This window comes from Eimeria necatrix, genomic scaffold (genome assembly GCF_000499385.1).
Source record: "Eimeria necatrix Houghton genomic scaffold, Enh_scaff35, whole genome shotgun sequence".
In the NCBI taxonomy this organism is placed as follows: domain Eukaryota; phylum Apicomplexa; class Conoidasida; order Eucoccidiorida; family Eimeriidae; genus Eimeria; species Eimeria necatrix.
This window is the reverse complement of record NW_013655347.1, coordinates 77,930-92,260: the sequence shown is the minus strand read 5'-3', so window position 1 is coordinate 92,260 and position 14,331 is coordinate 77,930. Positions and strand designations below refer to the sequence as shown.

At 46.8% G+C, this 14,331-nt stretch overlaps 3 protein-coding genes across 3 annotated transcripts; 1 reads left to right on the top strand and 2 right to left on the bottom strand.

Annotated features, from left to right (window-relative positions):
* Positions 1–1,457: 1,457 nt before the first annotated feature.
* On the top strand, positions 1,458–3,203 carry ENH_00046980 (hypothetical protein, conserved; the record flags this gene model as incomplete). Its single annotated transcript, XM_013585536.1, has 2 exons — positions 1,458–1,947; positions 2,278–3,203. The coding sequence occupies 2 exons, from the start codon at positions 1,458–1,460 to the stop codon at positions 3,201–3,203; spliced, it is 1,416 nt and encodes a 471-aa protein (XP_013440990.1).
* A 900-nt stretch (positions 3,204–4,103) lies between these two features.
* On the bottom strand, positions 4,104–6,298 carry ENH_00046970 (hypothetical protein, conserved; the record flags this gene model as incomplete). Its single annotated transcript, XM_013585535.1, has 2 exons — positions 4,104–5,173; positions 5,458–6,298. 2 exons carry the CDS (start codon positions 6,296–6,298, stop codon positions 4,104–4,106), a joined length of 1,911 nt encoding a protein of 636 aa, XP_013440989.1.
* Positions 6,299–13,579: 7,281 nt separating this feature from the next.
* ENH_00046960 (50S ribosomal protein L1, putative) lies at positions 13,580–14,260 on the bottom strand (the record flags this gene model as incomplete). Its single annotated transcript, XM_013585534.1, has 1 exon — positions 13,580–14,260. One exon carries the CDS (start codon positions 14,258–14,260, stop codon positions 13,580–13,582), a length of 681 nt encoding a protein of 226 aa, XP_013440988.1.
* Between the last annotated feature and the right edge of the window lie 71 nt (positions 14,261–14,331).

The window sequence follows — 14,331 nt, the reverse complement described above, 5'->3', positions numbered from 1 at the left end:
AGTTTAATTTCCTGTTTTGTTGGTTTCGAGCATGTTATTGTACACACGCCTCTGAGTGCCGAATACTCAGTGACAATTGTTACGTGGAAGCTAACTTTCGGGAACAACAGACGCATCAATGAAAACCAATGGCCGCAGTTTCCCCTCGCCTTTACACAACACAGTGGTGAAGCGAAGGGTATCGTTTGGCATATTTTGCTGTGTGTAAGGCAAAAAAGTCTCGTCTTCAAAAACACTCTACGGGCTGTTGAGATGCCTGCGTGCCTGCGTGCGGCGTCGATGGCTAGGGCTCGAGGATTTCTACAGCCACTCGCCGAAAAAGAGAGCAATGTGCACAAAAAATAAAAAGTAGAATGGAAAACTGCGAACAGATGAACGTCAAGTAGGCCTATACCCTTTGCACCTTCGGACAGGTTTGTAGCATCGGCCCTAGTGCCTCGTCCGTCTGTTCGCACGCTCTTAACGGATCACTATTGTCTGAATAGACCCAACTCATTGTTTATAAAAGAGGAAAATTTGCCGATTCTCCTTTTATCCCGTGTACTGTCTCCAAACGTCGGTAGTTGTTGCAGCTGGCTACTACGGAAGCGGTCTAGGTTTGCGGATCGGGATTGTGTCGAGCTGCAGCACACTGCGTCCTGAACTCTTCTAAGTTGCTGAAAATAGACACGAATAGGGGAATATGACAAAGTGGAGCTTAGTTGCATTTGTTTTTGACATTGGCCCACACGCCCAGGGACAACAAGTATCGGGCAGCAGTAGCGAAGTCATGTTCTCTAGGCAACTCAAAGAGAAAGCTGAGTATTTCTGCCCTCCGGGGTTTCCTGTCCTTCTAATTATTAGGTTTACACTTTTCTTGAAGTATTTGAGAGGACTCGAGAGGCCTGAAAGACCTTCTTGGGGGATGGGACCATATGAGAGCACCAGTGACCACCCAGCACAGCACTGGTCCTCGGGAGCTGCTCCATTCCGGTACAGCACAAGGTATGTCTGCGAGCTGTTTTTGGCATCTTCCGGCATCTTTTGCCCCAATTGCAAACTTTAAACACAATTTTTGTGTTTTCTTTCATGGGAGATCGCACCTAAACGCGCAGCGGACGTCCTCACGGGCCGGAATCGGGCTCGGGGGAAGGGACCACTGGGACGCGGACGTGTGCGAGGCGTTTTTTCCCCTTTCTTAAAGGTGCCGCATCAATTTAAACTGAATTTGAAAAAGGATTAGTTACACCTAAGAAGACACTGAAAGGCTCTGTTGCTCCTCCGCTGAAGGGGAGGTGCTGCTGTCGCCGCATCGACAGAGACCGCAGGGTTCATCTTCTGGTTCGTGGCCGACCTCTCTCTTCTCTGTGCACATCTCTTGATGAATTGGAGCGCAGAAAGACAAATTTGACTTCAAATATCCCTGGGATTCCGCCTTTCCCCTCTTCCCGCCGCGAGAGCCTCCTCCGCTGGCCACAATGCGCCTCCTGTGGCTCGAAGCTGCACTGCTCTGGTGCCTGGGGGAAACTGGCGGCTCTCTGAAGACCCAGTGGGCGCCAGCCATCACCACAGCTGTTGCTATCGCCATCCCGCGCTTCAAGTTGTACGGAAATATGGTGCCAGTGAGCCGCGGGAGGCCCCCCCAGAGCAGCAAAGAAGAGGAAATGGAGTTGCTGATGCCCCCTGCAGCTTCGGGGGAGGAAGACGGGCTGGGGCCGCGGCGAAAGTACCTCAAGGCGCTGCGGGGAGAGTGCGAAGAGCCCTCGATCTGCGACTGCGGGCTCAGGTCCTGCAGCGCGGCGGCTCGCCGCAGGCGCCAGCTGCAGGCTCTTGCAGGGAAAATTCATGAATGGAAAACTCAGAAAAATCCAGAACACAGGGGCACTAAGCTTTTGGTGGTTGTGCGCCACGCGCAGAGCACCGCCAACCAGCGCCTCCGGACTCTCACGGGAATGGCTTCGTTCGCGTGTGGGTTTGGGTTTAAATTCAAGTTCAGTGTTGAAATTAATCCAAATTATCAAGTAGTTTCCTTATTTTTCTTGATATTTTTCTGGATCATAGTTGTTGTGTCGCGCTTAAGAACACCGATTCAGCTTTCCACAGTGGGCTCTTGTGGCATGATTTCGCAGCACGGGAGAGTGCAGAACTGGCAAATGTGCACGTGCAACTGCGCAAGCGCACTTCCTAGCATTATTTCAATTTCTGTTTTGCTTATTGAGACTTTTCTGGGGCTTAAAGGGCTTTAGAACTTCTCCAAAGCCCCGACTTGCCCGGACTTGTGCTGAGTGGCTGCTGCAGGGAGCAACATCAGGAAGAAGAGCTGGGGCCCCGTGGACCCTTCGCTTTCGCCGAAGGGCCGGGAACAATGTCGCGCTGCAGGTGCCGAGATGTTGTATTTGATGGAGCTGCTGGACTCGCTGGGTTCGCGGGACTTTTGCTTCCAGAGCTTCCTGGTTTCGCCCATGACCCGCACGCTGCAGACCGCGAGCTTGATCTTCGGGGGCGTAGGGGAGCGCATGCGGTGCCCCTCGCAGGCCTCGGGGGGGACAGACGAAGGCCATTTGCCCTGGCTAGTGGACCCTTTGCTGCGGGAGAAGCTGACGAACCTGTCGGACATGGGCACGGAGTACGGGGAGCTGCGGGAGCGGCTGCAGAAGTTGTATTTGCGCCAAACGATCCTCCCGGCCGTTTTCGACTTCGCCGCAGTTCCCCAGGGCTTTCGCTGGTGGCTCATAGACCCAAAAGAAAGCCTCCAGAGGCTTCTCGAGGACTTCCCCGCAGTGCACAACCCCCAGAGCAGCAGCGCCAATGGCTCTAAGCCCCCCGGCGCAGCCACCACTGTGGAGAGGCGCTTGGGAAACAGAAGCCTGCTGAGTCTGGGCGGGGCCTCGCCCGCGCCCTTGTCCTCTGCGGAGCAGTCCGTGAAGGCCGCAGTCACTGCGAGGCAGCGGCAGCTGCTTTCCGAAGTGGAGCCCGACAAAATGCACAACTTCTGGGAAGCCGTCGGCAACGCCGGGCCCCCCCAACAAGAGTCTTGGGAGCATTTGAAACTCAGGGCCTCTCTGCTGCTGAAGACTCTCTGCAGATCTGACCCCACGACTTTCCTCGCAGTCACCCACTCCCACCTGGTCAGTGCCCTCGACGGCCGCGGCACCATGGGCAACGCCAGTGCGAAGCCGCTGCTGCTGCACTGCAGCAGAAAGCCGTACGTCACTGCGCTCTGAGCCCTTCCCCGCGAAGCAGCAGCAAATTAAAAAGGAAATTTAAGAAAGTTCCGGAATTATGGAAGGAAATGGAGGGAATTAACTGCGGGGAGGGCCTGTGGCGCGAAAATCTAGCAGCAGACTCCGCCTTGGTCTTGCGGTGGCTCGCAGGCTACAGCCCAGGCTTGTCGCACCGCAGAACTTCCGATTGTTCCGTTTATTTTGTTTTCCAGGCTACGAAATGTGCAGCCTGACAGGCAGGGCTCCCAAATACTGACTTGTGCGCTAGCTAGGGGCCGGAACTCTTCATGGGAAGCTGTCAGTGTTCCCCACTTTTGTCAAATTTGTTTGCTTTTCTGGAAGCTGTATAGTGCCAGAAAGACCCTTTCTACCTTTCCCGCAAAAGACACGACTGCACTTGCAGACGGCCCCCCTGCAGAAGCTGCGAATCAGATCTGGCTACAGGGAGTGTGCCGCTGCTGCCAGTCAGCAGCAACGCGTTTTTGGCCCAAAGCTGCATTTAATTATAGAAACATTCGTTGCTTGAGAAGCTCTTAGTGCCAGAACGACAATCTTTGCCACGCAAAGAGACCTGCCGACTGCAACTGCAGCCGGCTCGTGCAGAAGCTGCAGATGCGACTGTGCACAAGCGGACAGAGCTGCTCCAGCTGCTGCTGCTGCTGCTGCTGCTGTTTCTGAAAGTCAGCAGCAACATGAGTCTGTCTGAAAGCTGCATTTCGTGAATGGGCTGATTTGTGTTGCGTTTCTTGCGAAACAAAAAAACCGAGGAGTTGCGCAGCAGATCAGCGCCGCGCGGCGGGGGTTCTGCTGTCTGTTCACATACCCGAGTTCGCCGTCTTCAGTGCGCCGGTCTTGGCATTAAATACCTTTTATTTTCGAAACAAAAGTGTAGAATTGGTTTTAGAGCGGGATCAGTCTCGGGGTGCCGTCGCAAACGAGCGAGAAGACGCGGATTTCCGCATTTGCAAATTTCCGGGTGCCCGTGAGCGCCTTGAGGAACAAAGAGTGGCTCACAATGAAGGCGGAGTCCATTCCTTCGGCTCTACAAAGAACTGACAAGAGCAATTTGGCGCGAAGGTCCAGCAAAGTGGCGCTTTCGGTGGCCACCGTCTGATATATCGGCAGCTTTCCATTCCGGAGCCGCCACTCCTTGAGCCTGCGGTGGGCGGCCAGCGGCGCTCTCGCGGGCTTTTCTGCGATCTCCAGGGCCCTTCGAACGGCCCCTTCGGCAGCAGTTAAGGGTCTTTTGGCTGCTTTCCCGAGAGCGAGGACTTGATCGTTTTGCTGCTCGCCGCCGCTCTCCGAGGCCGCCGTGCTCGCCGTGTCCGACAGCTGGCTGCTGCTGCTGCTGCTGCTGCTGCTGCTGCTGCTGCTCTTCAAGCTTTCTGCAAAGATTTCGTTCAGAGCTTCCAACTGTTCTTCGATTTCGGGCGCCCACCACTCGTCGCCCTCCGCCAGCAGCCCCAAGTCCAGCACGCACTCCTGGATGCTGCCGGCCTGCTGCAGCAGCAGCAGCCGCTGCAGCAGCTGCTCCTTCTCCAGCCCAATGTCTCCCTTCGTCGACATCTTCTCGCGCAGCAGCGCGCTCACCAGCCACCGTATGCTGCGGCCCCCCGCGCTTGCTGCCCGCGGCCCTGCTGCAGCAGCAGCAGCAGCAGCAGCAGCACCTGCAGCAGCAGCAGCAGGGGCTGCGCCGCTGCACTGCCAGCTCGGGTCCGCCCCGTAGAAGGTGTTCGCAGCTGTCTGCAGCGCCCTTGTGAGTGGAGACACGAGGAAGGCGTCCACGCAGAAAGGCCTGAGCAGCTTCGCGGGGCTTCGCTGCTGCTGCTGCTGCTGCTGCTGCTGCTGCTGCTCCAGCTGCCGCACTGCTGCCAGCAGCCGGCCCAGCTGCGCCCCTGCGTCTGTACACTGCAGCTCTCCTGCTGCCGACAGAGGCACATCGCATTCGCCCCAGTCTCGTCTCAGCATATCTGAGACACACAAGCAGCAGCAGCAGCAGCAGCAACATGCAGCAGCAGCAGCAGCAGCAACATGCAGCAGCAGCAGCAGCAGGTCCGCGTTACGTCAACTAGGCACCACCAGCAGCAGCAACAGCAGCGACAAATCCCCACCAAGTCAATCACCACAGCAGCAGCAGCAAGCGCAGCAGCAACACAGCCACCTCGTGTCGCAGCAGAATCAGCAGCAGCAGCAGCAGCAGCAGCAGCAGCAGCAGCAGCAGCAGCAGCAGCAGCAGCAGCAGCAGCAGCAGGACCTCTAAACCTGAGTTTGGCGAAGGACTCTCTGCGCCAGACGTTGAACTTGCTTTCGCCGTGTCTCATGGCGAAGATGAGTTTCGTTTTGGATTTGTTTTGCTGCTGCTGCCTGAGGAGGTTCCAGCGGTGGAGTTTTTGGGCGAGAGCAGCAACAGCAGCAAAGTCTGCTGCAGCAGCATCTTTTCTGAACCAACTAAAAAGCGACCCCAGCAAAGACCTGCTGCTGCTGCTGCTGCTGCTGCTGCTGCTGCTGCTGCGGCCTCTCGCAGCGTCTCTGGACTGTACATACACCTGAATGGGCGCCGCCGCCTCCCGCGCCGCAGGGGGCTTCATTTCCAGAAGCGCCTCCTCCTCCCCCCCCTGCTGCTGCTGCTGCTGCTGCTGCCGCTGCTGCTGCTGCTGCTGCTGCTGCGGGGGGGCGTCGGCGGGCGCGGGGGAAAGGGCTGGAGGAGGGCTGCCGCCCTTCATCTGCTCATCTCGAGGCACTGCAGCAGCAAGTGGGGACTCTCTGGAAGCAGCTGCTGCAGCTGCTGCAGCAAGAGGGCCATGCGGCTGCTGCTGCAGCGCCAGGGAGGCCTCGCGGGGGCCCCCGCCGCCCGAGAACAGCAGGTGCGGGGGGGGCCCCCGGAAGGCAGCAGCAGCAGCAGCAGCAGCGCTGCTGAAGGCCTGCGAGCTGCCGATGCAGCAGCAAAAGACTGCGAAATAAAACGCGGCAAAGACAGTCCCGAAGAGCGGGAAAGCCGCGGCGAAGTGGAGGGCGAAGTGCGCAGTGGGGGGCCTCCCAGCTGGGCTCTGCTGCTGCAACAAAGGGGAACCGCCGCAGCAACTCAAACCCTTCATTCTAAGCCAAACACTAAAAAAGGGTTTAGGGTTTGGGAAGGCCGCTGGCCTCCGACGCCCTCAGCCCAGCGACAGGCAAGTTGAATTGCAAGTTGAACGGGCTGTGCAGAAACCTGCAACGAACCCCCGCAGCTTCCTCTCAGGCCTCTCTCTCTCGCCACATGGCTCTGAAAATGATTCTCTAAACCTTTAAAAAGAAAGCTGCAAACGAAAAAAAAACATTTCTGAAAGTTCCTCAACACTCGCCGCGTCTCGATGATCGCAGAGCTGCGCGTACACCCCAAAGCACTGCCGCATCGGCGCACGCCTCAGCCAGTTGCTTCGCTTTCTGCGCCATTTCCGGAAATTCTCTCCAAAATTAAAACCATTTCCGCAAATACTTTTCTTTTTTCGTTTATATTCTCCGTTTCGCCTCCAAAGCCCTCGCAGCCAGCGGCAGTGGAGCCTGCGGCTGCGGCTGCCCGCCGCAGCTTCCGCCGCTGCAGCAGCAGCGCCCGCCAAGCTGCTGCAAAGTCCAAATCCCTCCACTTCTTAACTTTAAAACTATTATTAAAACCCCACAAAGCAGCAGCAGCAAAGGAGGACTTCCTAACGAGGCAGCAGGGCCAGCGAGCAGCAGCAGGGGGCTCGCAGCTGCGCCCGAAGAACCAACTCTAAGCCTCCGGCCCGAAGCCCCGCGGCTAAACGAGCAGCAGCAGCCCCCACACCGTGCTGCTGCTGCTGCTGCTGCTGTTGCTGCTGCTGCTGCTGCTCCTTGTTTCTGCTGCTGCTGCTGTCGCTGTTGCTGCTGCTGCTGACGTGGCTGCCGTTGCTGCTGCTGTGGTATTAAGAGAAAGTGAAAGCTCGAAGCAGCGCCGGTGCAGCAGCAGGAGCACCGGCTGGTGCTGCTGCTGACGGAGGCGCTGCAGCAGAGACCACAGCAGCTGCAGCAGAACCGCAAAAGGCGCTGCTTCTGCTGCTGCTGCTCTGCAGAGCTGCTGCTGCTGCTGCTGCTGCTGCTGCTCTGCAGAGCTGCTGCTGCTGCCAGCTGCTCTTTCAGGCTCTTGCTGCGCTGAGAATAGAGTCAGTTTAAACATTTGGGAGCGAAAAAAAGAAAATGCAAATGCAGAGGCAGCAGCAAAACGCGTGGCTCTGGGGTGTACGTACACCCCAACAGTGGCGAGGAGGCCGCGGCGGCGAAGCAGCTGCATGCAAAGAAAACACCTACCTAGCTAGCCAGCTAGCTAGCTAGCTAGCTAGGCTAGATAGAAGACAACTAGCTAGCTAGCTAGCTAGCTAGCTAGCTAGCCAGCCAGCCAGCCAGCCAGCCAGCTGACCAGCTAGCTAGCTAGCTAGCCAGGGGCAGCCTACAAGGCTGGCTGTTAACCACTGCAGTAGTTTTAGCTAGCTACGGCTAGCTGCAGCTGGCTGCAGCTAGCTGCAGCTAGCCACTCCTATCTGCAAGTAGCTCCTCTGCTGCTGCTCCTGCTGCTGCTTGTCGCCGCCGTAGCTACCGCTGTTGCTGCTCCTCACTGCTGCTGCAGCAGTTTCTGCTGCTGCAGCAGCTTTTGCTGCTGCTGCAGTTTCTGCTGCTGCAGCAGCACTGCGCTTGTTTTAAAAGCAGCAGCAGCAGCAGCAACCTAAAGAGCTGCTGCAACTGGGAAAAAGCTCTCACATGTAGACAAGAAAGCAGCAGCCACCAACCGGCAGCTGCTGAAGGGCAGCAGCAGCAGCAGCAGCAGCAGCAGCAGCAGCAGCAGCAATAGCCTCAAGAACCCCACGGCCCTCAGCCAGTTCGCAGGTGTTGGCTCGGAGTTGAGTTCACATGGTTCGCAATGACATGCTTTAGTAATAAATATAAGTAGATGTATGAAATATATTATATATATTATGTCATATATATACATTATATATATAATATACATATAATATATATAATATATACTATATATATATTATATATGTACATATATGAAGTTATATATATGAAGATTTCCAGGTGTGCTGACCCTATAAGAAATATTCAACATGTGGGGTGTATGTACACCTGGAGCCTATGGGATATGAAGCTGCAAATTTTGAAGCAGCATTCAACAAATGGTGCAAATATATATTTTTAAGGGACTAAAATCTTGAAATAAATGAAAATAATGGTTAATTTATTGATTTATTGCGCATTTCACCGGCTGGTTGCATGCATGCGCATGCAGCCTGACCAGAGTGGACCACTGGTCACCTTCAACTCTACCGGAAGTAGCCAGCGGAGGCCGGGTGAAGAGCACTTGGCAATAAATCTATTTCTGGAGACCCTTCGGCCTCCAAAGTTGCAGAAGAAATAAAAAAATCTGAAGAGCCTTTCGACTGCTCGGGGCCCTGCTCCGGGGTGTCTGGGGTGTACGTACACCGCAACGCACAGCACAGGGGGAGTTGCAGCGGCGGTTTATTCCACTTCATTTTATTTTATTCTGTTTTGTTTTATTTATTTCATTTCATATTATTTTACTTTATTTTTATTTTATTTCATTTTTGAATTTTTAAATGCCATAAATGCTTTAAAAGTAATTTAATTTTTCAAATTCAAGATTCATTCAAGTGTATATCACTTTGCGCATCTCGCATGCATGCTCAACAAGGGTTTAGGGTTTAGCTTTCAGGGTTTAGGGTTTAGCTTTCAGGGTTTAGGGTTTAGCTTTCAGGGTTTAGGGAATTAACAAAAAGATTTCAAAAATAATTCAAACAAAAGAAATAAAACGAAAGAAATAAAACAGGAGATATAAAACAAAAGAAATAAAACATGAGAAATAAAACAAAAGAAATATAGCAAGAGAAATAAAACAAGAGAAATAAAACAAAAGAAATGAGACAGAAGAGAAATAACATAAAAGAAATGAGACAGAAAAGAAATAAAAAAGAAATAAGACAGAAGAGAAATAAAACAAAGAAATAAGACAGAAGAGAAATAAAACAAACGAAGTAAGACAGAAGAGAAGTAACAAAAAGGAAGGAAATAAAGACAACCTAAAGGCCCGCAAGTCCTGCAAAGCCCCACCTCTTTTGAATTCTTTTTTTTGAGATTTTAAAAAGTGATGGCGTCGATTTAAAAAAGAAAGAGGAGGCCAGGCGAAAGCAGCTGTAGATACACCCGAAGCTTCGACGCCGCCGCCGCGACTTCGCGGCTGCGCCTTCAAGACCTGCGGCAAAACAGAAAAGAAGATTTAATTAATTAATTAATTAATTAATTAATTAATTATTTAATTATTTAATTATTTAATTGTTTAATTATTTAATTGTTTGATTGTTTAATTATTTAATTGTTTGTTTGGATTTAAATGGCAGTTTTAAATTCTTTTTCCGGGATTTGTTCTTTAGTTCAACTCAGAAGAAGACACTGCATGCGCGGGAGCAGCTGGCATTTAAAAACAAAAAAACTTTGAAAATGAAAAACAATTATTTAAAAATAAAATAAATTAGTTTTGAAAGTAATAATGCTTTTAAAACAAATAATGCAGCATCAAGACAAACAAGGACAATTCTGAGAATAAACAAAAATATTTGAAAATAAATAATAAGACCTTTTGAAAAATAAATAACAACAAACCATTAAGAAAAACAAATAACAACAACCCCACCATTTAAAAAATAAAAAAGAGGAGTTTCACCTTTTTGGTTTATACAAAACAACTCCACTTTAAAAGATTAATAAAAACAATTCCAGTTCTGTTTCCTTCTGAATGCCATTTCCACTTTTTAAAATTAATTCTACATAAAAACAATTCCAATTTTTTGTTTCAAAAACAAAAAATCAATTTTTTGTCTCCACTTTTAAATAAAAGAATTAAAAAAATAAATCTGTTTCATTATTTCAAAAACGCCAATTCCATATTTTAAAAAAATAAAGATAAATTTTATTTTCAAAAAACAACAAATTAAAAAATAGAAGTAACAGAATAATAATTCCGTTTTTACAATTTCAAAAACAATCCTCCTTTTAGAAATAATAAATAAAACAATTCTTCTTTTTGCAATTTAAAAACAACTCTGTTAAAATGAAAAGCAAGTAAAACAATTCTTTTTTTTTGCATTTTCAAAAAAAACAATGTCTTTTAAAATAACAAATAAAACAATTCTTCTCTTGCAAATTCAAAACACAAATCTCTCATTTAAAAGCACAAAAAGAAAACAACTATATCACAAAACACAACAAATAAAAAAGCAAACAAACAAATAAATAAATAAATAAATAAATAATCAGATAAACAAACAAACAAACAAATAAACAAACAAACAAACAAACAAACAAACAAACAAACAAAGAAACAAACAAACAAATAAACAAACAAATAAGCAAACAAACAAACAAACAAACAAACAAACAAACAAACAATTAAACGAAGATAACTACTCAGAAGTCCAACTTGGAATTAAATGAAACAAAAAGGAAAAAAGAAAAACTGCTGCGAACTTCAGCAACGAGGGTTTTCAAGTTTTCCAAAATTTGAACTTCCGAAAAGTCTTTTAAAGCAAAAGGAACTTTCAAAAGTCCTTTTCCTTCCGCGCGAAACTCCACACAACTCCCGCTCTTGTTGGCCCGCACGGCAGCCGCCAAACTCCCCACCACCGTCCCTGCAAACCCTAAACCCTAAACCCTAAACCCTAAACCCCAAATCCTAAACCCTAAACCCTAAACCCTAAACCCTGAGCCCTAGGCCGGAAGCCCGAAACTCGAAACTCTGAATATGAGAGCACAATCGCTCTGTCAGAAGCCATGGGTTCTAGACCCTGCACAAACCCTAAATTTTAAACCATAGGTTCTAAACCCTAAACCCTAAACCCTAAACCCTAGATTCTAAACCCTAAACCCTGGGTAACAAGCCCGTTCATGCATGCAGGACTCAAACCCTAGCAAGAAGCAACAGAATTCACGCGAAAACCCTAAACCCTAGACCCAAACCCTGATTTAGGGTTGCGCAAGTCTTGAACCCTTAACAGCAAACCCCAGTTTTCTGTTTTAGGATTTTTTCTGCCCTCCTTTGATTATTTAATTTCTTGAAATTTATGTTCAATTCCTTTAAAGTTCACTTTTAAAGTTCACTTTTAAAGTTCACTTTGAAATTAATTTAAAAAAGATTTTATTTCACTTATTTCAAAACTCCTGTCCTGAGTTGGGCTGCAGTGTTCTGCATTTGGTCTCTTCAAGAGCCTGGAGTTCGAATTTTGGTTTAAATAATGAACAAAAACAAAAACTAAACAAATTAAAATTAAATTAACTGAATTAAAGCAAAAATGAAACCACTTCCGCCCCTCCAGCTGCCGCGCGCAGCCCCCGCGAGGTGTACGTACACCCCAGGTGTACGTACACCCGTACACCCCAGGTGTACGTACACCCGAAAGACTCACCCGACTTGGCAGAAGGCATGAGTCTTTTGGGGCCCAAAATCTTCGCCACTTTTAAAAGTTTTGGCATTATGGCTGGCGAGGCAAGGGCTTTGTCGAAGCCCACCCATCTTGTTGAAAAAGAAATAAAAAGAAATAAAAAGAAATAAAAAACTCCGAAAATAAACAAATGAAGAAAAAGAAAAGTTCAAAACCCTTTTAAACCCAACTTTCCGCCAAGTTGAAGTATCAATTTGTTTAAATTTATTTATAATTCATTTTAATAAAATGGCATTTTAACTTTCATTAAATGCACTTTGCTGCCACTCATAACTCCTTATGAACACAAACTGTAAAGTCCATTTCGTAAATATTTATTACTTATATATTACACATATTATGTACAATATAAACACTATATATATACTACACAATATATATATATTATATATTTAAATATATATATATATATATATATATAATATACATATATATATATATATACAATATATATATTATAATAATATATATATACATACTATATATTATATATATATATAATAATATATATATATATAATATATATATAATATGGATATTATATATAATAAATATATATATATTTACATGCATATATATTCTATCCGAGTTTGGCTGCATGCAGCTGCAGCGGGAAAGTTCATTTTTAATTTTTAAAAGGCAAAAGAGACATTAAAATGCAGCAAATGAAGAGCTTTATAATTAAAAAGATTTAAAAATTTTATTTTTTGATTTAAAATAAAAAAAATAAATTTTTTATTTATTTATTTTCCTCGTTTACCCTTTGGCAACTCTTTGAATTAACGCGTCGCCGCCCGCGTAGTCAGCGCCCAAAGCGAGCAGCGCCGGGGCCTGAAATAAAAAATAAATAAATAAATAAATAAATAAATAAATACATAAATAAATAAACAAGTAAATAAATAATAAATAAATAAATAAATAAATAGATAAATAAATAAATAATAAATAAATGAATAAATAAATTAATAAGTAAACAAATAATAAAGGAAATAATAATTGCAAATAAATAATAATTAATTATAATTAATTATAATTAAATATAATTAATTATAATTAATTACAATTAATTATTCGTTTTGATGAGTAAGGCTGCAGACGGCAAAATCTAGAAAGTCATGAAGACAGGCGAATAAATAAAAGTTGGGCAAATTAAAAAATAAAATAAAAATAAATAAATGAGAAATAATTTAAAAATGAAATAAATGAAATAAAATGAAATAAAATGAAATGAAATAAAAGAAATAAAATGAAATGGAAGGCCACAAATTAGAAGCAGAGAAGAAACAGGTGCAGCAGCAGCAGCAGCAGCAGCAGCAGCAGCAGCAGCAGCAGCAGCAGCAGAGAGGAAGCAAATTGAAGTTGAAGTAAAAATGCAAAAAGAATCAAAGTTTGAATTTAACTGAAAAGAGAAATAACAAAAGAAAAAAACAAAAAGAAGAAATGAAAAATAGAATTGGAAAAATTAAAATAAAATTAAAACCAAAATAAATATTAAAACAAAAATTAAAACTAAAAGGAGAATTGACAGCAGCTGCAGGGAACTGTCATCGAAAATAAAATAAAATAAAATAAAATAAAATACAATAAAGAAATAAAATAAAATAAAATAAAGAATCAAAATAAAATAAAATAAAGAACTAAAATAAAATAAAATAAAATGAAGAAATAAAATGAAAAGTTGAAAAAGTGTTTCAATTGTTCAATTCTGGGAGGGTGTGTGGTGTACGTACACCTGAGAGGACGAAACTGAAAGCGCAGTGAATTTCTTTCAATTTGGAGTCATTTAAAAGCATTTGAGGAGCAGAAAAAGAATAATTGGATTAAATTTTGAAAATAAAATGAATTTAAAGTCCAAATCCAAAAAAGAAATCAAAAAAAACTCACTTCCTCGTCGGAACAGAAAACTGCCAACTTCGCGTCGCTGCCCACCCCGTGTTTGAGTGTACATACACCCCGCACACTTTCTCTGCTCAAGTCCGCATTTACTTTCATCACAATATAAATAAAAGGGTCCCTTTTCTCTTTCTCTGCTGCTGCTGCTGCTGCTGGCGCTGCTGCTGCTGCTGCTTCGGGGGAATCCGCAGCAGCAGCAGCAGGCGCTGCTGCTGCGCCATTTTGCTGCTGCTGCTGCTGCTGGTCTGCTGCTGCTGCTGCTGCGTCGTCCGCCGCCCTTTGCGGCTTCAGAGGCAAAAACGCCTGCAGCAGCTGAACTGCCTGGAAGGGGGACAGCTGCTGCTGCTGCTGCTGCTGCTGCTGCTGCTGCAGGTCGTCCAATAAAAGGGCTGCGTCAGGAGCAGCAGCAGCAGCATCAACAGCAAAGACAGGAGGCGGCGGCAAGACTTTTCGGGGCTTTTTGTTGCGGCCATGAAAAGGAATATACTTCAGGCCCCTTCTTTGCTGCTGCTGCTGCTGCTGCTGCTGCTGCTGCTGCAGCAGCAGCAGCTGCGGCTGCAGCAGCAGACCCGCTCCGGCGACGCGCAGCCGATCGCGCGCGCAGGTTCCTACTGCTGCTGCTGCTGCTGCTGCTGCTGCTGGGGCCCTCAGCAGCATTGCCGCAGCAGTTTTGGCGTTGCGTTTTGCTGCTGCTGCTGCTGCTTCTGCTGCTGCTGCTGCACTAAAAG